Source organism: Styela clava, chromosome 9 (assembly GCF_964204865.1).
Source record: "Styela clava chromosome 9, kaStyClav1.hap1.2, whole genome shotgun sequence".
NCBI classification, from domain to species: Eukaryota; Metazoa; Chordata; class Ascidiacea; order Stolidobranchia; family Styelidae; genus Styela; species Styela clava.
The window spans coordinates 6,161,472-6,186,518 of NC_135258.1; the positions used below are offsets into that span (position 1 = coordinate 6,161,472).

General features: G+C 33.3%; 1 protein-coding gene across 4 annotated transcripts; it reads left to right on the forward strand.

Moving 5' to 3' along the window:
• Window positions 1-227: 227 nt before the first annotated feature.
• Window positions 228-24,763, forward strand: LOC120340027 (uncharacterized). Of its 4 annotated transcripts, none has more exons than XM_078116282.1 (44): window positions 228-355; window positions 1,023-1,076; window positions 1,314-1,493; window positions 1,956-2,047; window positions 2,432-2,453; window positions 2,906-2,923; window positions 3,327-3,356; window positions 4,069-4,101; window positions 4,516-4,569; window positions 4,741-4,773; window positions 5,135-5,161; window positions 5,510-5,542; window positions 5,705-5,737; window positions 6,180-6,212; window positions 6,466-6,498; window positions 6,972-7,004; window positions 7,418-7,450; window positions 7,878-7,910; window positions 8,387-8,419; window positions 8,751-8,783; window positions 8,866-8,898; window positions 9,105-9,137; window positions 9,536-9,568; window positions 9,764-9,796; window positions 10,163-10,195; window positions 10,586-10,618; window positions 10,918-10,950; window positions 11,376-11,408; window positions 11,688-11,720; window positions 11,979-12,011; window positions 12,791-12,823; window positions 13,413-13,445; window positions 13,794-13,829; window positions 14,165-14,206; window positions 14,601-14,633; window positions 15,523-15,555; window positions 17,220-17,377; window positions 17,647-17,749; window positions 18,443-18,539; window positions 19,342-19,420; window positions 20,263-20,351; window positions 21,065-21,199; window positions 22,517-22,551; window positions 22,992-24,763. In XM_078116282.1, coding segments are annotated over exons 1-44 (2,133 nt in total). In that variant the 5' UTR covers window positions 228-300; the 3' UTR covers window positions 22,994-24,763. The 4 variants fall into 4 exon arrangements, with proteins under 4 accessions (XP_077972408.1, XP_077972410.1, XP_077972409.1 ...); XM_078116284.1 differs by having other exon boundaries at window positions 21,065-21,183; XM_078116283.1 differs by having other exon boundaries at window positions 1,320-1,493.
• Window positions 24,764-25,047: the final 284 nt, after the last annotated feature.

The window sequence follows — 25,047 nt, forward strand, 5'->3', positions numbered from 1 at the left end:
CTGTCTTAGGCGAAACGTTACTGAATTTGAATTTTGAAAGGCAGAAAGTATATTACGTTGTTAGAATTTAGTATTCTCGAAAGTCGGAGTTGGAACTTTTCAACGAGATTGCAGTTGTTTACTTATAGTAGTTTGCTCGCAGTGGCCAACAGTGTCAGTTTTCAGCAATTGCGACTCTCAAGAATTCCTTTTTAAATTAATATTTGTTTCTACTCTGCAAATCGCATATCATATTATCAATTAACTTTAAAATTTTGCTTCAGTATTTTGCAACGTTGTTTGCATTTTAAAACTAAAGACATGTCAAAAGAAAATTTGTATGAGAATCCTTCAAACCGTGGCAGTTTGGAAGCAGGTAATAATGTAATATGTATTAAAAGAGTTTTACTTTTTGTTTAAGAAAGATTTGGCCTGAACCAAAAAAGTAGTAGCTCATAGAAGATTATTTCAACGCTTGATAACAATAAAGCCTAATTTCATTGGCTACCTAGAAGCTAAGCAGGTCACGCGCACTCATTCAGAAATAAAAGAATCTCATTTGTGAGCGGAATTACGGACGACCTTCAAAGTTTCAATAGCATCTGAGATGAGCAAATTCGGCCCGCTTGGCGACTCAATCTGGCCCGCCTGATCCTCCCACAATCAAAGTAAAACCAAATTTTGATGTTTCAGTTACACAATAGCTCTAGGAATTGTTGATATTGCGATAAAATTTGGATTTTTGCAGGAGGCTTATTGTTTTCCCCTTTTTCCTTCGTAACACTGTAAATATTGTTCATAAAATGTAACTTTTTTTGTCACATTTACACGGACGCCAGTCTAGGTGGGCAAAATGTTTGGTCCCTGGTATAGAGACCTTGCCCACCCCTGTTATTGAATTCCCAACTAGAATTGAATTTCCCTAATCCAACAAATTGAGCGTATTCCGTATTTCATGCAACCATACCGACCCCAAAAGCAGATAAATGCCCAAATTCGAGTGAAAAATACTCAAATAAAGAACCCAAAAAATTATTATTTAGAAACCAGCGCTACGAATACCCGTGAAGATGGAATTATTGATGAGCGAGATGTCGGTGAGTAGCATAAATTCATGATTGAAAATTTTGAATTTCCCGTTGACAAAATTTCATTCGATTTTATATCCCGCTATATTGAGTATAAAGTTCATATTTTTCTAAAATTCATTTGTAATTTTATATCCCGTTCCGAAACATCTTACTTCTGCGAATATACTCTTGACGAAACTGACTGCTGAATTGAGTAAGGTCCAAAACCAAGACCCGATATCGGATTTTATTATTATCTATGAGTTTCAGAAGATCAAGCTTCATCGGATGAAAGTCAGAGTTCCGATGAGGATGAAACAGATCTGGATGGAAGCGATAAACACGAGAATGAAAAGACTTCAATGAGACAAGAAATCCAAAAACTACCTAAAAAGAAAAGACAGAGAATGGAACGTGAACTAATGTTTGGAAAATTTACTGCAGGTTGGAGAATTATAGCAAGAAATATTGGCAACAACATAAATATAAAAAAAATGAAATTTAAAAAATGACTTTGCAATATTTTTATGCCGTTTTTCACTCCTACTATACTCTGATATGCAAAGAGCACCTCTAATTTGAAAAGGCCGAAAGAGCAATAATAACTTTATTTGGTGGGTGCAGTATCGGATCACCACCGCCTACTTTGGTCAATTATTCATATCTTTGTCGCTGTTTCAATCGTTACACTTGGCATCTTTTTCAACCTTTTCTCTTGCTAATGGCACCAATTTCTTCTCTTATTTTTTGAACAACTGATGAAATGCGTACAATTAAATATAAAGCATATTTAGAAATGTCCTGCAATCTTGAAATATTTCTGCATTAACATGACTGAAGCTCTTGAATGCAATTTTTTAGGTAACGTTCCAGCATTTAACGTAATTCAATATTTCAATCTTTCAGAAATAGGCTGGAAACTGATTCTATCAATCACAGTTTACGTGTTTGCGATGTCTGCTCTCGTCGGCACATTTGCAGTTTTTATATTTGTAGAGGTAAATGAATAATAACGTTTTTCACTTTTGCTTAAATCAGAGGTCGTTAACAGACGGCCCATGGGCCGAATCCGTAACATATTAAAAATAGAATGATTTCTAATACGAGCTGAAGTACTATATGTGCATTATAAAAATAAAAAGACTTTTTCAACTGAAATGTAAAAATTGCAAACATACACATACCGTTCACATACTTTGCTGGACACTTTTATGTTGGATTTGGAACTTGAGTATAGTTTTGACTCATGGCACAAAAATGTCGTAATACATTTGTATCACGTTAATGCAGAAATAAACACACGATTCTAAAGTTGCGTCTGTTGAACTAATTCTTCCTCTTCTACATATACAAGCTTATTATCGAACTTTTTGTATTTCCAGGGAAAGGATAGAAAAGTGCCCGGTGAGTTTTACTGCTTAATCCAAAAACAAAACCATGAATCGTTTTGTTAATTTGTTGTATAATTTGTTGTATGCTGTTGAATCTCTTTCAACATGTTAGTAGTGAAAAACCAAATTTTTTTTTAGAATAGAGCCATATAGACACTTTTTTGCCTGTGCGTTTCTCTGGTATTTCTTCGTATTTTAGGTAAATGACCAACTTGCTTGATTTTCGCTTTTGATTAAATTTTTTTTTGAATTTATAGTGGCTAGCAATGAAAATTTATTTGAGCTAAGCCGTTTGCATTTATTTACTCGTATATTTTTGTTTTTAAATATATGTCCATCGGTCGTTTTTTCGACAATGGAATGAAGTACGTTCACGTGGTAGCAGTTTTCAATTCCACTCACTTGTGCGTTTCGCTTTTATTAGTAAAATTATTTGGATTATTGAAATACTTTTTATATTTTAAGGTCCCCCAGCGTTTCCAGGTAAGTGATTACTGATTTACGTAGAAGTAGCAAACTATGTAGCAGTGTAAATCGTGAGACATGTGGGACAAGTATAGGACACGATATTTTAGAATTTAGACGGACAGACTCTAGAATTAGCCCCGGATATTTACTTTTCTTGGTAACTTTTTCGTCGCTAAATAATAATTTACGTTTGTTTTTAAATAAAATACCGTAGAACCATTGATTGACAATTTCGATTATTTTTATTTTCCCAAGCAAGGTCCCGAACCGTCGAAGTGATGAAATAATCAATTGGGCAATATCATCTCCAATAATTTTCTTTTTATAATAGTAATACTCAATATACAAACTTTTCTACTGCACAATCAACTCACGTTTGTTCATTTCACATTTCAATTTTTTCCATTTATGTTTGCAGAACCCGATCCCGTCATAGAGAAAGCAAATGGTAAGAATTACATCATGAAAAAGTGTATTTACTAGTCGGCAATATTCGCTGTCGAATTGTTCTCTGATAGAGTAATTAATATACGTGGAATGCTATAATATTCATTATATTAGATTTTACTATAATAATATATTTATTACTATTGGCTCGAAGCAAGTTTATTACATTATTTTCCACGGGGAATATACACACCTTAGCTCCGAACAAGGATTCAGATGAGACATTGAAATGAAACAATTTTCTGTGCTACTGTTGACAGTTTTAGTAACAGTTTTAAAATCCTATCCCCGGAATGTCTCTCGTTACTAAACAATCAAGTGCTTTGTCATTGAAGCCTCTAATTACCTCAAATAAAATATGTTATGTTATAATTAAGACCGTCCGTCTCGAAACGCTGTAATGATATGTGAAGCTTAACATCTCTAAATATTACATGGTAAACTGATAACTCGCAATAGCATTCAGAAAAAGTATTATTTTATTGAAATTCTCAAAGTCTTTAAAATCGGGAAACCTCCTCTTGTATTACCTACTACATATGGCTGTTTACGAAATAAATTCACGTAGTGAAAAAAAATCCTTAGTTGCCAAGGATTGGCGTTTTAGTTACACACACACAAATAATTCATCGCAGCTTATTCTCAGTTACCAAGGATGGGTGTTTTAGTCACACCTAAACATGCTTTATTACAGCTCATACTTTTATTTACAGAAATGTATGCCGACCTCAATAAGAAGATTGACGGTAAGGATATATTACTAACAATAACTCAAAAAATACAAAATTTGCCCTTTAAAGTAAAATGAATAGTTTCTTAAGATGTCAGAAATATTGATTGTGATTAGGTATTTCTTTCGTCAGTGGTGTCAACAGAGAAGGACATTAATGTTAGTTTCGAAGTTTTGGCAATTTAGTAGCCAAGTATCTCTGCTTGTAAAGCCTGTTGTATTAGATCAAATTGTCGAATTGTCGAACTCTTCCACGTCGCGTAGTATGTATTCGATATTTACTCTACTAAAACATACACTTATTGGGTCATTGATAAAAGTAACAAATCCAACAGAATAAAGTATAAATCCCAGCATGACTGAAGCATAAAAGCGTGTGTTTGCTGTACAGTATAAGTAATTTGAACTTCCATTCTTTGAATCTTTCCAGCAATGCAAAAGCGAATCAAAGAGAAGAAAGAGCGTGTTATCAGTGCCATAAACAGTAAGTTCGTTCGCAACAATATAATTCACAACATGAAAACCAGGAAAATCTAAAGTGCAAGACAAGTTTTTGGTAGAGCAGCGTTTAGCGAGAAAAATGTGATTAAACACTCTTACTTAACCGCTCCCGCGAAGGTAAATTGCTTCAATTGCAATCATTTTATATTTTCAGATCAAACAAAGGAAATTATGAAAAAAATGTCAGGTAAAATATTTTTATTGAATTACATTTTTTTTTATAACTGCACTTGACATTCATTTCTTTAGCCAATAACACATAATATAACTGTAGGTTATGAAAACCAAGAGAACTCTTTCCAATTTTGATTAAACACAAATGCGAATTCAATTTTCATGCTTTGTTACATTCTATGTTAGCTTAAGCCCAAGTTTTCAACATGTGATTCCAGCATGCTGAAAAATCAAATACGCCCCGAATTCGGATTCGTTTGCACAGGAAAAGCAAAAATAATTATATTACAAAACTAATTCTTTACTATGAATATATTCTTTTTTGCTATCTTGATTCACATTGCATAATATTTATCAACAATAATTATTCACAGGAAAGCGTTTGGTGGAAAGGGTTAAGCGTAAGTCTCTGTTTCATATAAATACGAAACATCTGATATTTATTCCCCATTGAAATTCCCTCTCTCAAATTTAAATTATGTGTGGAGTACAAGATATCAAAGAATAAAATTTGATGGATTTCTAGTCAAGATAATAAGTATTTGTACAGTGATTCGCCCCAATCTTACTAAATTTATTAATTATTATAATTAAATAGTTCATTTAACCTCTGCTATTTGACGGAGCATTCTTAATTGTTTTCTCTTCATTCGATTCTCGCGCAGTATGTAACGCCTTAAACTCATTGATTTCAGTTCATGTCAACCTCTGTCATTTCATTATTTTCCTAGAATTTATTTCTTATTCAGATGTCTCAAAAAACCTTGCGGCTCGCATGGATGGTATGAAACTTTTTGCGGTATTCTTATTATATCTATAAATTCTTCAATTTCAATTTCAAAAGTTTTATATGACCACAATCAGTTGCACGAAACGTATGCAACTTCTTTTTCCTAGTTTCAATATAGTACATCATGAACACTCTGTACTTTTTTATATTACAGAAAAAGAAGCTAAATTTAAATTGAAGTTACTGGGTAAAGTATTATCATCCGAATAAGTTGCAGTTCGAAATGTAAGATAGCACTTACAAAAATGGTAGCCAAGGTTCCCGGTTCCACACTAAAAATGGCGGTGAATAATAATGTGTACCTCGCTATGTATGTATGTAATGCTCGATAGTGGACAGTTCATTTCATTTAAAAAGGCTACCAATTCAGTTTAGGAATGTTACATTTAACTAATTTTTTACTTTCTTAGTTTCCTCTCTTTGATATTGCGAATAAGATTGTATTATTATAAGCAATAACATTGTAATGATTCATTCCAATAGTTACGAACTTATGTTTATTTAATAAATGAATTGTATTTGAAATAATTAGTTTTATATTAAAACAAAGTCACACAATCTGCTCATATTCAGAAACTAATATTATTTTCCTATTCATTTTTATATTTAATTACTTATCATGTTTTCAGAACACAAGACCGCTATTGAACAACAAGCAAGAGGTAAATCCCACTTTTACTAACGTTAGGCATTCATTTTATCAAGACCCTGTCACAGACGCCATTTGGAACGTGAGGCCACAAATCAATATACTCGGACGCATGCAAGAGCGTAGACATAGATAACAGTGGCTACATATACAGCCCTTGTTTGCAACTGAAGGCGTGAATGAGCGATGCATCGTCATATAAAACGAATCTTCAATTACAAACATTTAGGCTTAATAATTCATTGTCCCTTCGCTGTTCTCTTTAGAGCACCAACAAAAGACTTCAGCAACTTTGGCTGGTGAGTTATTATTTGATACCGAGTGAACTTATGGGTTAATTTGCTAAAAATGGTTGTTGGTGCTAAACATCGCTAAAGGCTATCGCTTAGCCAAATTTACAGTAATGAAGGCACGGGCAAACGGCGAACGATTAAACGCAGCCACAAGAGCAAAAAAAAAATATTTTTACCCACGAGAGCGCCTTTTTAAACATAAACTGTCGAGGTAAAATTTTATGCTTGAAGAGAGAAATTAGAAATTGGATACACTAAACAGTTTGACGGGCCGGATTGTGGCCCGCGGGACGCCTGTTGCGCACCAGTAATATAGATTATTTTATATGACCTCTAAACTCCGTGTCTATATCTGAGCTTTGCTCCTTCGTTTTAAGTCTGTGCAGGTATGTGATTATTTCGAGAACATTTGTTTTCAATAAAAGCATGCTTTTATTAATTTGCGAACTTTTTAACAATGTTGATTAATTTAATTCTAGCTCTTGATGATAGCATAATGACTTCTTTCACAAGTGAGTTCCAATCTACTTATAATTTTGCATTTCGCATTTTTCTTATGATTGTAGAAGTCTCACGTCCATCGGCTCACATTGACGCAGTTTTCCCTACCTTAATTTTATATCGTTTGCTTCTCAGTGATCGCCCACAACTTTGCTCTGCACTACTCAGTAATTGCTAGTTACCGTATTTGAACAAATTATTTCGAGAAGGGATTTATATTAAATATGTTCAAATATGAAAAGTCATTTTATTTGTCTTTAGCAATTTGATAATTATTTATGCTCAAATTCGATCGTTCCGCAAATTCTAATGCAAATACTCTTATATAGTTCTGTAACGCATCCTTTCAAAAGCCAGTATCATTAACTAGCAGTAAATTTTATCAAATTTTAAAACTACGAAAACCCATGTTTTCTTTTTCCAGAGCAAGGGATGAAAATAGATGAGGCCACTAGAGGTAAAGATGTTATTTCAGACTATGATGTTATTTTGCTCGTCAGAATTGTCGAATGTTTTATAAAAAGATGAAATCTTGATTGTAAATTGAATTTTAAATCAAAAATTAATCGAATAATAAACAGCCGTTGTTGCGTGCACGTATTTGTCATTCTTTCCACTCCAAACAAGTCTTTGTACAAGAAGCTACAACCCACTGACAAAGTAGGCACTACATTTATGAAAACTTGAATTTTTTCGGTTATCAAACAATTTAGTAAACCCTGAGTGAGGAGCATGCGACCCACCAAAATCTGTTGCCTGTGCCAACAAAGTCTAGTCTAATCACAGGGCCAAATTCCAGCGTTTTTATTAAATGGGACGTAAGTGGATTGTAAGTGGCCGCTTTCATAGCTCGATGACATTAGGAATATGATCTTTTGTTTCAGAATTGACCAATGAGTTGGTGAATTCTACATCAGGTAAGTAAGATTTATATTTGCATGTGATAATTAGCAATGGATATTCGTTCAAGCAAAGATCTACTGCGTCATTTTTGTGACAATAAGTTTTCTTTTGATCAAAATTTCGTCAGACATTTAGGCAGATATCACAGTACTCGTTAACTCTCAATCTAGTATTTTTGAGTATTTCAAGTTATGTTTTTCAATTTAGATATAAACTGACTCCGGAATTTAGTTCTGATTCATTGAGCAACTACCATAAAATAAAATAAAATAGAAACTGTTGCCATCATTTCTTATTTATGGCGGCTTAAAAAGTTCAACACAACAAGTGAATATTAAAATTAGCTTGTCAATACAAATCACTTCGAAAAACAATACTCAAGTGTATATGGTGATGCAGAGGGAAGGGATAGTCAAAGGCAAAGGAAACATTCATTCCTCCTAACACTGAGATAAAATAATCCATATTTTATATTATTTTTAATTTACAGAGCAGGGAAAATTACTTGGTGGAAAAATGGAAAGTAAGCTGTTAGAGATAATATAACAAAACATACATTGCAATAGATTTAATAATTCAGTGTTATCAAATTTGACTGGTCCACCAAACTAGACGAAGCAGATCAATAAAAATAAAAAAAAATGCATTAGATGTAGACTCGATTCTGAAAAACAAATTCGATAATTTGCAACCAATAGAAGCGAAACTAATTTTGAAATTGAATTTTATTTATCCGCGTGGTCAGACTATACTCTAAAACGAACTAGAACTCACAATTCTTGATGCGAGATACAACAGAAATAATCATAAACCAAACCACACAGTTGACATATTGATATTTTATCCGTATCTAGAAGTTTTAGACGCTGTCAATAAAGGAATAAATGGTATGTAATTCTAAATCTATTCTATATCGATTTTTCATCAAATGCAGTATAACGCGTTAAATACAATTATGTATTGAAACAGACATGGACGCCAACTATACAGCTCAAATTGGGGGTAAGACTGTCTCAATACAATACGAATACTTTAAGCTTTGTGATCATTTTTATAGCTTTACTAAAAACGCAAATATGCTGACAAATTATCGCGGTACTAAATACTTAAACACATAACAATAGACACGAGATTATTGTGATATTTGAGGCCAAATTTACAGTATTGCAGTCTTTTACTTGTCAAACTATTAGTTTTATTTCAAACAGGCTTTTACGGTAACATTGAGGGCAACATGTTGGGTGAGTAAATGTAGATAGGTTTATGAGAAAAATGCTTTTTTCTGTTGAATTTCGGCGATTAACTTAAAGACATATGAACATTAGAAATTCAATTTAACATTATTTTGTTGTGCAACATATTTCTAACTATAATTCATCCAAAACGTAGCCTATACAATCTAAACGTATTTAATTTATTCCAGTTAACTTTGCTTAATGTTGTAGATCCTGTATCTCTGGTGCAACCCCGTTCATCGTATAATATATATGGGCTGTATATAGGATATTTATATTACTATAGCATTACGTATGGGTTGGTCTGGGAATTATCTCATTTTCAACCCTATGGTCGACAGTATTGCCATTCCATATCTCTTTGAAGAATATAAACATCGACTTCATTTTGAAATATTTTGCAGGTTTTCTGACCGATATGAGAGCCAGCATAGCTGGTGAGTAGTTCAATCGGAATTTTCTGGTTGTACTTTGCGAAATTGTTTACGAACTCTGAACAACGCTGTACACTGGCAGATATCTACTAGTTTTAACGGTAGTTGAAATAAAAAGCAACGTCGTCTATATAATTGTGGTTTTCCCTTATTTTATTACTATACATATTAAAGTTAGAAAATGTTCAATTTTAACAGGAGAAGCGTTGAAAGTCAATCAGAAAGTATTGGGTCAGTATGTTATTTAATTGATACAACGTCATGAAGTGCGACCTAACTATGTAACCAGTTTAGATCTTTTCCGATTCCGCGTTCATTTATGTCTTTTGCTCTGAAATAATGGTATTATGCAAGCTGATATCTGACGACATGTTAGCAATGGAATCTTTCCGGTTCGGCATTGTCTACCCAACCCGTTGCGCCCTAGATGGCGGGTATGGGATTTGAACCTGATGTCAACACAATTGAGTCTCATCATTTACCGTTCGGTCACCGTGCCCTCATGAAAGGGAGAGAGGAAGTCGTAACATCTACACCCAGTTTGACTGTCTTTAATTCGTCGAGTAAAATTAACTAATGTTTGATATTTTGTCACAGCTTTCAAGAATACAATCAATTCTACGACAGACAGTAAGTGCTGCCAAAATATAGGTCGTATAACCCATGGGTGTCAAACTCGCGGCCCGGGGGCCGCATGCGGCACCAGAGAACTTCAAGGCGGCCCTTGAACGCTTAACAATAAATGTAATATATTTTTGTTATCTAAATGTAATACATTCTTCAAGCCTTTTAAAGTGAAATTGATTATTCACATAGAAAACGACAATTTACTCAAAGTTTTATCTGTTTTGAACTCTGTTGTTTGCATTATATTTTGGAGATTTTAATGAATTGAGACACTATGCATATTCTGCATTAGTCGATTCCGACAACATAGTTTAAATTTTACTTTTGAATATTTTCAAATATCTTTATTTTTGATTTTTCATGGTTTTTCAATTAAAAAATTTTATAACACAGGGATTGAAAAAAGTCTGGGAAAAAGGAAATCAGGTTGGTTTGAAATGAATTTTTTAAAATTCAAATCTACGTTAAATAGTTCTACTGTGATTATTACTATTGGAAAAACGTTATATGTTTGCCTTGCAAGAAAACATAGAATGTTGGCATGGAAAGTTGCGCTAATCACGTTACTCATATTTTCGAGCAATTTTGTAATCCGGGAATCAGGTCGGTCTTCTCTGTGGCGGTCACAACCGTAAAATAGCAAACCGAATTGTTTAATAAATTTTTTATTCGCACTTTTAGGTAAGTTATCACATTTTGTTTTATTTTCAATCAATTAATTTCAGCACAAGACAAAATTCTTCAGAATTCAATTGATAGTGAGTATTTTGTCAATATTCCTAATAATGGATGAATAGATCGTGAACCCGGAAATTATAAGTACACAACAAGAATTAATTGATAAATCATGGAATATGAACGTAATAATGGCATTCAGCTGGGACCTGACGTCATATTTACCTTGCATTTATTCATTTGAAATTGGACCGTAATCGAATATTTTAACACATTATCTGAATTCAATGGTTTTCCCAGTCACAAAATATATTATGTCTCACTAAGTCACACCGCCCAAGCGCTGAAAACACCGACCGGCCATAATTACCTAGTTATGCTGAAAAACATGAATTGGTAAGGATTTGAAGTTATGGGCATGTAGTCAAATTGTTTTGCATGCAAGACTCAATAATTGTAAACAGTTTCTGTCGGAAACTACTTCTCTAATTTTCGTTTTTATTAACAGAAGCGATGCATGACGTAGCAAACGTTACCACGGGTGAATGCTTTCATATATTCTTTTTGATGTGTATTTTTTTATGGTACTCGAAACTTCACAATAAATAAACACTTATATAACTAAAGAAGTTGTAATACATGAAAATTGTCTCTTTGCTTATATACCAGATTTCTATAAATTTCCAACTAACCTCGTTCTAGTATTAGGTTAGATAACGACGGATTAAATCTTGAAATTTATACATACCATGTTATAAAATACGTGTTGTTTATTTGATCCTTTTTATCACTCAATCTCAAATATAACAATTTTTGTCAGAAATTGAAGCGAATATTAAGAAGACTTTTCCGGGTATGTATTGCTAAATATGGCATATGACTTGCATAACCCAAAAAGAATTGTAGAAAATCTTAAGTATAAGGATATAAACCTATGTTTTCAAAGCACACGTATTCGAAATAAAATTTTTAAATTATCATAGAACTTGGAAGATAGAGATATTATTGATGCTTATTCGATGATATTTTTACAATTTCGTGTTTAGCAATGCAATTATTATTTAACTTAACTTTAATCTAAAAAAATACGTTGAATTTATTTCTATTACAGAGAAATTAAAAGCGATTAAAAAGAAAATTTTGGGTGAGTGATATCTTTAAACGAATCTGTAGACAATGATGGTTCGGGCCATTCTGTTATCAATTATCTTCCCGATGCTCCACTATTAACCCATCATTCTTAACATGTTTTCAAAAGTCATCTTAAGTTCATACTCATTAAATTTGTTGGTGCCAACTGGAGGAAACACCTGAAAAGTCATCTGCATATCATCGAATATTTGTGAATTATTTTTTCAAAAGTTGCTTGTCCATTATGTGTTTTTGCGCCTCAAATTTCTTGCTTCCACATAAAAAAAAGATATGTTTGTCATCTGTGTATCGTTTGATTTATTTTTACAAATACCAAGAGTGTTTTTATTGCCATAATAAGTCTAGTCTAGTCCTTTTACACCAAGTCATCGTTTTTGTAAGTGTAAATGGAACTATACACTAATCGGGATGAAAGAAATGACGAAAACTAGATAAAAGGGAATTAATAATAATATTCATAGCGATGAGATCAGTATAATATGCAGTGTTCATTTGTGTTACTTTGTTATTCTTTCAGAAGCATGGAATGTTTTATCATCAGAATCATAACTTTTTTGCTCATGGTGGAATATAAATAAAATTATTTGCAAATCAGGATACTAAATTAACAGAAATTCATGTCGACAAATAAATATTATATGTATACAACTGCTTGTAATAAGCAGTGTTTATTTGTGTTACATTACGGCAGTCAACATTTCTGGGTGCTTTTTTATGTTTCGAATTGAAAATGTGTCAAAATGAACACTGAATAAATTCTTGTTTTCGCAGCCAAAGTTCTTGACGTAACCGGTGAAATGGGAGGTAAATATGATTTGCGTTTACTTCGTTAGTTAACGGGCGCCGCTCCTGTGTGTACCAATATTGGAGTAACTAATTCTGTTCGCCTATTTTACATCAAATTGTGTAAAGGGACTGAAACCTATGGACAGGTGGATATTCACTTGGCTATCACAGACAGTCCCCGAACTTGTAATAGAACTAAAATTATAACTCTACCCTAACCTGGTACACACACTACGAGAGTACCTAACGTGTACCGTTGTAAAAGTCTACGTGGCGTATACTAGTCATAGTCTAGATTTGTATTTAGATATATTTGCTGATGTTGCAGTGGGGTTCATATCTTTGTTATCCGGAGTTGTGAGTCTTAGCCAGGTCAAATTTTAATGGTTTAGTATCGTGAGTTGGATATAGCATTTATTCATCTCCTCGGTCCTGAAGATGTTGTAGTCGGAGCCATTTTGGTTAACCGGAGTCGTGAGTTGCAGTAGAGATAAAAATTTTAATGGTTCAGTATCATGAGTTGGAACAAGCATTTTTCTATTTCCACGGCACTAAATTTTTTTCTTATATCGATCAAAAATTATAAAGTTTTGTAAACATTTTTTAGATTACAAAAACCAAACAGTAAAAGCGCTCGAAGGTGAGTTATTTCATAATTCTACAAAGCGTTGGTAACGCGAGTTGGAAGCCATGGAGTATTTGTAGATGTATACGATACTTATAAATATAATAATGTATAATGATAATAATATTTAGCGAAAAATACACTTTATGGACTTTGAATTCATTACATGACTTATATCCTCAATAGTTAGTTTTTGTTCCCGACTTAACCGCAACCTTTGAAATGTGATTCAACATTTCCTGTTTATTTTATTAAGTTATAGAAGTTATTTAGTTATAGAAGTTTTAAAATAGGAAGATAAATCTAGTTCAAGGTCCTATCTTCTGATGTAGAATTAACTTTAATATCCGCTTGTTTTCACAGACACCGATCGTGAACTGAAAAAAGAACTAGCTACAGGTAAGTATGGCTAACCATTCAAATAACCTTCTCAAATATTAAAATGCCGCCACACTAAGCTTATTTCATGGACATTATAAAGGACTTTGTTTTACTAAACTTTCTGTATTTTTTTAAATAGCCAGTAGGTTTTCATGAAAAACGGTGGTTCGTCAACTAAATTTGTTTGCTTACGTTTTGCGGAAAACATGTTTCTTCCCCGTTATATAGTCAGTGTCACCACTTATATATTACTACTACCACTTGAGGAACCCAAATCCTATTTTGTACAAACTTGCAAGCACTAAACATTTGCGTTTTTTCTGCTCCAATTCTAACTAAACCACATTTTATAGTGATGACTCCAATGGCAAACGACTATGACACAAAATGGAATGGTGAGCATAAATAGGATACGGTTTTGTAATATTCTTTTGTAACCGTTCTCTTAACATAGAATTAGCTAATGAGCTAGGAAAATTTTTTATCGTATATTTACTTATGATTTTTCCTTTCACTTGACCACCAGCTTCATTTGTTATGTAGTTTTACTAATACTATTTACGTCATCGATTGCTTATTAATGCAAATCAATACGCCTGGTGTCTATTATCAGAAAGAGATCATTCTTGCGCGAATTATCCCTTGCAATTGAAAATAAAAATGCTTAATGATGCTACGTTGAAATAAGTATCTGCAGCGTGGGAATGGTCTGCTATTGCTCGGTTTTTGTCAATGTTAGAATCCCAATCATAATTTCACTGATTATATGCATTCGTCATTTTATTTCAGCATTCAAAAAAGACATGACGTCAGCTTTAGCAGGTATTCAAAGTTTATCTATATCTATTTACTATATGAAGCGACTGCTAAATCTTAGATAATTCTAAATTATAGTGAATATCTGTGAAATAGTGAAAATTTGAATAAACAAAATGAGTGTAATATTTTTGAATTTCCCCGATAAGAGCCAAATGCTATTAGTACTTACCAAAGGACGCGGATATTGTCTAAGTGATGACATTGCATTAGAAATTCACGTAATTTTGATGTTTTACCATTGCAGCAAGGTTCTCACACTTATATCGGCATAACAATCTCTTTATCGTCCTCATGTTGACTGAAAATTTCTTCCCACTAAATTACCATTGGACAGCGGTAGACATATAGATAATTTAGTAGAATTGTGGATATTTTTGAAAGAAAGTCAAAGTTCACTTTTCCCTTCAACTTTGATAATCTCAGAATATTTTTAATGCAACTGACAATTCGCAAAAAATTGAACACAACAAATTCTGTAATATTTTCAAATTTGTTGATTGGGTCAGATTCAGATCGTACAAAGGAAATGCATATCGTGCTTACTATCGTAGTAAATATTGTACTCGAGTGATGACATTGCATGGCAAATTACTGAAACTTTGATATTTTCTAGCTGCAATATAGCTCTTATATTTAATTCGCATCTTCTCTTGGTGATTGGTTATTTCCTCTTAGTAAATTATTTTTTTATTAGATATATTGGACAATGATAGACCTATGATTCACTTGATGGAATTGTTGATATTTTTTGAATAAATCAAAATTTACTTTTCCTTATAACTATACTAGACCAGTGATTCCAAACGTCTTTTCAAGCGACCCAAATTTTTGTAAAAAATCAATTTCGTAAAATATCGCGAACAAACATTTCGAAATTAATTTAAATTTTCAGATTTCGGAACAGCTGTTGGTAGCAAATTCGAAGGTGAGCAATTATAAAACAAGAATTAATTTATTTGTAATATTAGATTTAAAAAATGATGACGAGTGTTTTTTTTTATACGTAGAATCGTCAAATAACATAGCTCTGTTCACTCGCAAGCCTACTAATAGAATTAAAATGAAAATAAATAATATTTTGTTGAAATAGTATCTATTATCTAAACCAAATGTTTGTAGTGGAAGAGCCTATCTCGAATATATATCACGGAAGTTCAACAACTAATTGCAGTACCGGTAGCCTGCGCGCAGGGTTGCCAGATCCCAGCGATCAAAAAAAGCCAAATCAAGACACAAAAAAAGCCAGGAAAAGCCAACAATTTACCAAGTAGAAAAGCCCCATGATTAGTCAGATTTTAAGCCCTTGGCAACGTATTGATGATGTTAAAGACGTAAAGCTATCATGCCATTCAGTGAGGCACACAAATAGAAAGTAAAGTTCCTATAGAACTGTAGAAGGTGAAATAAATATCAAGTAGACAGATTTATTTTACCATTCAATATATACAAGACAGGGTGCCTCTTCAGCGTGTAATATACCTACATGTTTCTACTTAAACTTGTAATATATCTTAAAAAATTCTCCCTATATTGTATCTTACTATAGAAAAAATTTCACTTTTTAAATTTATAAATCATCAATTTTATTAAAATATTATCTAACGCCGTGCCCCTCACAGGTGGACCACTGATATCTAATTCAGTAATTTTAGCGTAGTTAATCACATCGTTCGTGAGAGTAAATTTTGATTACTGCAATTGCAGAATTAAACTAGAGCTCACATAAACCATACCAGGCATAATGAAAATTGAGTTATACAATTAATTTTTGGAAACAGAGTCAAAAACTGACAAATAACACGCAAAACTATAAAAAAAAGGTAATGCTTACAACCCCGCTTGAACATCTGTCTGAGCAGCTGCAGAAACTGCAAATATTTCTTATTTGGTATGGTTAAGAGTAAATGTAACAAACAAGGGAATAGAGGCTCCAGGAAAGCCTGATGTTAAGTAGCTAAGTACAGGTAATAGGCTATTGTTCAGTTGTTGAACACTAAATATTGTATTTCATATGATTTTAATAATAGACACTAGAATAGACTTGAAAAAAGCCAAAAAAAAAAAACGCCAAAAAGCCAAACGGAAATTCTGACGCCAAACGCGTTTGAAAAAAGCCAAAAATGGCAAATTTGGCGTTAAAGAAGCCAATATGGCAACACTGCATGCGAGACTGAAAGGTGATTGAGCATCGATTTCTAAAACGAAGGAAGTTGTCAAGTAGATGATCACGCGTGAGAGAACAAAAACTGTGTTTTTGGTAATTAAAACAAAACGTCGAAAATTTCGATGGAGTGATGGATCTCATAGGAGGGAAAAATTCCGAATATTCTTCTGACGACAACTCACGCCTTAAGCTACTAAAAATAGTAAATCGATTGACTCATTAGTTGCAGAAAAAGAGATTTTCTGCTGCAAAAGATCACACCAATCAAGTACAAGACGACTACAATTAGGAAAACAATTCATACGATCATTTGCAATACAAGTAGGGAAGTAGTCAAGGGTATAGAGACGTACCGAAAAGTCTCTCATGTTCGAATAAATTAGATAGCACATAATTTTTATTCGCATTGGTTCTTTGTTTTGCAGAGGTGAATAAAAACGATTTAGCACAAAGCTGTGACGAGACCCGATATGGAAATGCTTTGACCTGGGATACTAACAAGGAAGGGGCGGTTTACAAACTGACATTGCCAGCCTTTCTCTCTGGCATAGAAGTCTACTGCTCAAATCACAAGGGTTGGCTGGTACGATTGTTGTTATTTGTTTTGTTATTCATATATTAATAATTTTAAAATACATCTGTGTCTTTCACATGCCTATTGCGCATCTCTCATCCGAACTTATGATCATCTTCGGTCGTACAACTGGCTGAAGATAAATATGTTGGACCTAGGTAATAATTCAAGCAATTTAATTTTGAGGAATACAGAATGTCAATAAATTTACTGTTTTACTATAAACTTCTTATTTCAAATCAGAGTTTGTTTTCTATATCAAAATGCGATGTATTCAGGTTCTGATGAGATATGAGCCAAATCCTGACTTCTTTAGGGATTTTACATTAGAACTGTACCAAACGGATGTAGGAAAGCCCGCTGAAGATAACTACTGGATTGGTAAATATTATCAGTACAAAATAGCTTTTGAACACTACCATAAAAAATTACGTTTTGAAGAAGTTCATGATTGCTTTATAAATTTGCTCAAGGCAAGGTCTTGAACTTCATCTAAAAGTTCATTTTTGTACAGCCACTCGTATGTTGAAAACTATTTATACATTTCATTTTACAAAGACTACAGTAAATACGGATTGTATTTCAACTAAACGATAATTTGTTGGATGCGACAAACTTAGTTAGAATTATTGGACACGTAGTGGACATAACGATCGTTTCAATATTATGTTGTTGTTGTTGTTCTTTGACACGTTTTTAAAAAGTCGCTTTTCTTTTCGAATACTGGACCAATTGCTTTGAAATTTTCAGTGGTTAAAGATAAAAATTTTCTCCAGAAGGCTATTACTTTTTTTTTCGCTATGACGTCATCAAAATTATGTGACTCTACGTGTCCATATATTTGAGCATAGCTCTCTTGTTAAAAAGAGGTTTATAAAAGAACTAAATATTGATAAATTTGAAACACGAATATAGCTTCATCTGCTTGACATTTTAGCAGTGAAGCGGTAAATTGTAGCTTTTTGTAACTGTTTTATTAATATACGTTATTTGACTTGTTACCTCGCTATAGTCCATAGGACACAGACGTGCAATGAATATGTTCGTTTGTAATATATTCTTCTTGTATCAAAGGTTTGGATAATATGCATAAGATTACCTCATACGGGAATTACAAACTCAAAATCGAACTTACACCAAAAATCGGGACTGTGATAACTCAAGTTTACGAGTAAGTTTAATTGACTGAGCTCCATGGCTATACACTTCTAGCGTTAATGTAGAAATTAAAAATCATGATTTCCCACTCGTTCAAGCTTCTGATAACTCAAAAACTATACGTAATTTCTTAAATCAGTTATCTCGGTCTTCGTATCAGTGTTTAATTGTCTATTCAGTATTGAACATTGTTTGTGGCAAAGTATTTCATAAAGACTGTAGAGTTATGCTCAAATTTATGTACGCGAATGGCTACGTTGCTGTTGGAGTCATCAAGAAAACTACCAAAACGTGCGGGAATATGAAAGAAAACAAGGCGGCAGAAAAGACCAAAAAAAAAATTGGAAAGAAGTGCTGGAATCATCTAGCGCCCATCAACGGCATAAACAAAAAAAATCGCCGGGTGCTTGAGTTCTGGGTTTCAACTATCAGCGGAAATCCTGATACTGGCTTGTGCAGTATATTTGTGCATCGCTCGTTCTGCTTGTGATTTAAACCCAGTAAAATTATCAAATCAGACAAGTAGCTTATTAGTTTTTTGAGAGAATTTCAGCTTATCATGAAGTGGTTTTAAAAGCTGACTTATATAACATATCTAAGCTGCAAAGTAGAGGAATGTGTTAAACTCTTCAATACCCGATTGATTGGGAGGGATATATTATTTGGTCAACCGAAAAAATAATCATTAATACAAAAAAGTAGGTAAAATAGTTTTGGTATTGACAGTTTAAAATGAATGATTAGTCTAAACACAATGCATTTGCTATTTTACTTGAAATTCAGACTCTGCCAAATGATATGCTTTATTGTTTCAGATCATTCAGAGTGGGAGACGAAGCGTCCATGTATAAACTGACTATTGGAAAATTTGATAAAACCGAATCCAATACTTTGGTGAGTTCACTGTTTCTTTGGTGATTATATTTGTAATTAGTGGAAAATAAGTCCATTTCTGTGTCGGATGAATAACAACTAAACGGGTATTTGTGTGAGTTCAGTACAATTAGATGCTTCTATCATACGAACATTTTCATACAAAACGAAAGGTCAGATCGATCTCCGTCCCGGTTGGTGTGGTACTCCCGTAGTATGTGTACCACAATAGGGTTAAGCCATAATTTTATTCTGATTTTCCTATTTTTTAATTCTAATACGAATTTGGAGACTGCTTTTGTTAGTCATGTGAATATCCCCCTACCCGTGGGTTTCAGTCCATTTACACAACAAAATTAGTTACCTCTATATTGATACACATACTTCTGGAGCGCCGTTGTTTCTATAACCCACTCTTCAATAAATAACATGTGAATGGCAGACTTCATTTGAATGTCTGCTCACTGTTCGTGACTGATCCCAGACTAGATCTGAAAAGCATTTTATTTTAGACCAGACAATGAGATTTTGTAGCGTTCAAGCGATTTGCTTTCTTAGCCACGAATTGAATCTATGGATTATTTTCTTATAATAATTTTTTTAGTATTTTTCATCTTGTTGTTACCGTATAAAAAAAGTGACTGAAAATTGTATATTTCGAAGGCTATTATATTTAATCATTTCCAAAATCTTATGTGAGATCCTTGGGATTCGTTCTTTGTGTGCAATGACGTCACAAAAATTAAAAAGTTCGCACCTTGTGGCGGTTCCGCCTTCGCGTTAGCGAAAGGTTCGGTGAAATGGTGAACACTGCGGTATGGTAACGGTAGTCTAATTGTGACCCTCTCTTGTTTGTCTTTCAGATCGGAGCAGGTGATTTCTCGCAACACGATGGAGCGCAGTTTGTAGCCACGGGAGGAACCTGCGCTAGCACCGGAGGTTCTGGTTGGTGGTAAGACAAAATTGTTTTGTATCTGCATAGGCAGCAGCAGAAACTTTATTTTTTTTATGTCTGAAACCAGTCTATGGATTTTATTTTCTTATTGCATTGCATCTCAAAAAGCCCTATTCGAATACTTTCTGCTCCATTGAACCCTCTGCACTCAGCATTAACTTTTGTGAGTTTTGCCATTTGTGTAATTACAATTAAATTGTAGTCTCGTTAAACGAGTAACTAGTAGCTGTTCACTAAATGCTTAGGTTAAACGATAATTTAGTCTACACATATCTCACAATAAAGTTACGTCCAGAATATATTCAACTCCTCGCGCTTTATTTTACTCTGCGCGTCGGATCTGGCCCGCGTTCCGTAGGTGGCCGACCCCCGGTCTAGTAGTTGATGAGAATAGCGATTGTTTTTCTCACAAACACGAAAAAAATACAAACGATTCATAGTGCATTTCGTGTCCAATAGCGACAATATTGCTTAAGTTATGCAAACCATTCCAAAGCAGGTTACGGCGGTTAGTCGTATTCATGTTACTTTTTGTGGAATGAACCAAGTATTCACAGATCCGTTATTTGTATTATTATATGTTTGAGAAAGCCATGACTTCACGCTTCTTACACCATATTTGTATCGCATTAATACGAAGCCTAAACGCAGTAAGATTGTACGTCAAGCAGAGTGCCAATCTATAGCATGCCTTGTTTCGAATTTTGCAGGTATTATGTAGGCACGAAGAACGGTATTCAGTGTTTCCAAGTCAAACTAACGGGAACAGCAGTGTATGCTGACATAGCGTCCAGGGGAGCTAACAGAGATGATATTCATGCAGGCATGGGTATGTCGGCAACGCAGTAACGTTCCTTTTGGTTTTATTTCACAACTAGCTTGCACTTCCTATACAGTCTGTTTATTATAATTTTCCATTAAGGTAGAATACGACATTGCAAAATCATTGTGAGAGTTGGCATAGAAAACACTAATTGGACTCATACTAGAGAAATCGTGCATACTTTGTTGCCATATAATTTTGTTACCATATAATTCATCTGAGTCTTCTCTTTTTTATCTAATTTTATTAATCCCCTATGGTTGTGTGTGTGCGAGTGTGTATAATTTGATTCAATAGTTTTAGGTGAGTAAACTCGCACCACTTCTTTTTGGCAATACTTTCCATCTTATATTCTGTACGTTTTAAACCCCATCCAAGGTATTGTCAACTTTTCGGATTTCATAATCAGTTCTTATTTATTTGTTTTTATCAATCGTTCTATCGCTGTTTGTGCTGATTAGGGAGTCGAAATAAATTATCTTATCTACTTCAACTATAATTTATGGGATTGTACTGTAACCTATTCATATTTTGAACCTATTCATATTTCCTCAATCATCCCTAATTTCAACATTTGTGAGGATAGACAATCCAACCAAAAGTTTTGTAAGACACGATTTTATACCCGCATGCACCAGCACGAGCAAATCTAACGGTTTGACTATATACACAAGGTATGCATGTCATTTCCGTCAATCGTTCAATATTCTCAACGGTCGACCTAATTACTTATCGATTTTAATCGGTAAGTATGTTGATATTTATTTGGTATAGGTATTTATTTGTCTGTCTGTTTGTTTGTTTGTTAGATGCACGCGATATCTCACGAAAGCGAGATTGAATCTGCTCCAGATTTTGCATGTGCATTCATCATATGTCGTACCAGAAGCCTATTGATTATTTCGTATAATTAGAGAGTTATTAATTAATTATTGATGGGACACAAGGTGTCACTATAGAGTAAGAGCGCTGTTTTGGGATCCCCTAACTTTCGATCGATAAGTCTTCGGTCTCTGACCGATATTCTCGTTTGTTAATTGTCAAGTTAACATTTTACCTAAGGCTGTTTCCGTGTATTTCATTTTTAATGGTTGCTGGCAAATTGCTGGAAGCCTCAAAAGATGTCGTGATAAGCTTGTTTTGCAAGTTGATCCATAAAGTAAATTCATTACACATTTTTTCTGTTATTAATTTTATCTTCTAAATTCTGCGGGGCGAGATAAAAAAAAACGTAGGTGTTTCAGGACAAAAAATAATAGAGAAACGCTCGACTAGAGACTTGTTTAAAATCAAAGCTGCAATTGAACTTAACATCCAAGTGACAATTAATATTTTACAGGAGTCTACAAGAAAGCAATGATGTCCATCAAACTTGTAAGTAAACAAAAGACTCAAATAAAATATTGATTTATTGAGTGCATTTTAATTGTGTACTCTTATAGTAAAAAAGGAATCATTTTTGATGTGAAGATTACATGCTTGAAAATATAAAGAAGGCAGAAGGGAAAATATGGGAGTTGCAAGATTTTGACCGGTATCTGCCGGTTTATTTGTGTTTATGGACCATTTGATTAGTTCATTTTAGTGTTGCCTACCATGATCTGAACCCAATTCATCAAATCGAATGATCCATCCGAGTTTCAAATGTTGAGCTTCAATTCCAGCAACTGCTAGTTGATTGTGAAAAAAGTGAAATGAAGTAAAAATTTTCTGAATTTTATTCTTTCGCAATGTTAACCAGAGTACATCTTTTATTAATATAAAAAATATTAAAAAGTTTTCACCCCACTCTGAAGATGTCGTTCTCGTTTCAGAACAAGTAATGATAAAGAGGTAAAGAAGAAGATAAAAGAGTTAACTATGACTCAAGATGACATTTTTTTTGGCAAGGTTTTTTTTGCAATTCAAACGTTTTACATGCTTACAAATGTGACAATTCTAAGTTGTGAACTTACAATAAAATTATTTTTCGATTGAAAGTGATAACTTTTGCTCGGTATATACGAAACATTGTATTGTGTTCAATCTGTATTGTATTATGTCCACTAGTTGTATATTACTGAGGAAAGTGACAATTAAAAATTCGTGACAAGGTTTATTTTGTATCTTAACGTTTCACATATTTGCAATGCCAAGTTGTGAGTCTGCTACTGAATTTTTTGAAAGCGGCTTGCTCATTACTTACTTGTTTCCCCAAAATAAGACCCCTTCTTATTTTGGGGAAACAAGTAAGTAATGAGCAAGCCGGATTGTCTTTTATTTTCATTTATTAAAAACAAGTATACAAAATAGAACATTACGAGATTTTTAAATATACTAAATATAAAAACCAATGTCCATTTATCTATAAATAACACGATTTCATTTAAAATAACTGCTATTTTTCATTTAAAACGTATAGAAGAGATTTCTTGCTATCGACTAAGTCAAAAAAATGGCGCTGTCGACTAGGTCTTATTTTAGGGAAAGGGCTCATGTTGAAATCATTTTTAAAATTCAGGCTATTTTGGGAAAAACACGGTATATTGGGTCAACCACACGTAAAATTCTAAATGTCACGTAATCAATGACGATGCTCATATATTAAAGTTATTGTGTCAAATTCACAGCCAACACAGGTTTTACTTTTTCGATGTTGTGAAGTGTTATTCGTATTGTGCAGTTGTGTTGTGATTGTGAAATAAAAATATCCATCAACGATATGATCAATGAGGAAGAGTAAGTACAACAGTTTGAATAAAGTTTCCGTTATAGCCCTATTTAATGATTATCACCACATTCATGAGAATGGACAAAAACTATTTGGGCTTAAATGGAATATAATCGACCTGTATAAATAAAGGATAGGATAGAGGCGAGGCGACACTTGCATTAGTTGCACTGCCAGATTTTTGGTACGTGTAGAATGTAACATGCACGAATTTTCACATACAATATTGTATGAATTTAGAATTTTTTAAAGATGATTTATGCCCTGCATGTAACTTCCAATTTTTACAAAATATTTTATAAGTTGACAGGATTTGTTTATATAATCTGATGGTAAATTTCTAAGACTTTGCTTATAATGTTCCCTGTTTTCTTTTTACTTGTTGTTATTGATTGAATATTCATTTGTGTATCAACGTTTATCACTATTGCTTTGTTGAGTTATTTTACACCATCTCTCAAAATCTATACTATCGCCCTTAACAAACAGCTCCCGCTCTAATTATTTAAAATATCAGTTTGTGAACCCAACAACAGAAAAAGTAAACTTTTCCACCTCTGAGTACTCCAAATGAGAAAAATATTTGTTTACTGGTTTTTATCAAATCGATATCAACAGCAATTAAGCTAACCGATCGATAGGGATTCATAATGATACAATTTTCAAAAAATTTGAGGATGTTGGGACTATTTTTATTTGAACGATTCATCGTCAAAATATTTCATTTCAACCCCCATGCCAAATATCATGTAGTCAATGACGATGCTGATATAAAGTTTTTGTGTCAAATCCACAACTAACAAAGGTTTTACTTTTTTGATATTGGGAAGTGTTATTCGTATTGTGAAGTTGTGAAATAAAAATCTCCATTGGTGATATTTGTGTTCAAAATGAATCTAGAAAAAAAGAGTTGATATCATCCGTAAGCTCAATGTGAAACGGTTTTGATAAAGTGTCCGATTGACGCTGGGTTATGTATACGCTAGATACAATTCTAAAGTTCGATCAAGCAAGGTCAAAGCTTAAATTTTTGGAGTCGAGAGATTGAGTTTACTGACAAATCTAAAGCGTAAGTGTAGATTTCCTCCAAGCCAATTGATTCTATTACATTATGAAAATGGCTTATCTAATTAAAAATGCATACAGACAATGCGTCAATG

Coding starts and splice junctions, on each gene's coding strand:
- LOC120340027 (XM_078116282.1), top strand. CDS start 301: ATGTCAAAAGAAAATTTGTATGAGAATCCTTCAAACCGTGGCAGTTTG. Junction 4,774..5,134: donor AATTATGAAAAAAATGTCAG/GTAAAATATTTT, acceptor AATTATTCACAG/GAAAGCGTTTGGTGGAAAGG. Junction 18,540..19,341: donor GTGATAACTCAAGTTTACGA/GTAAGTTTAATT, acceptor TTATTGTTTCAG/ATCATTCAGAGTGGGAGACG.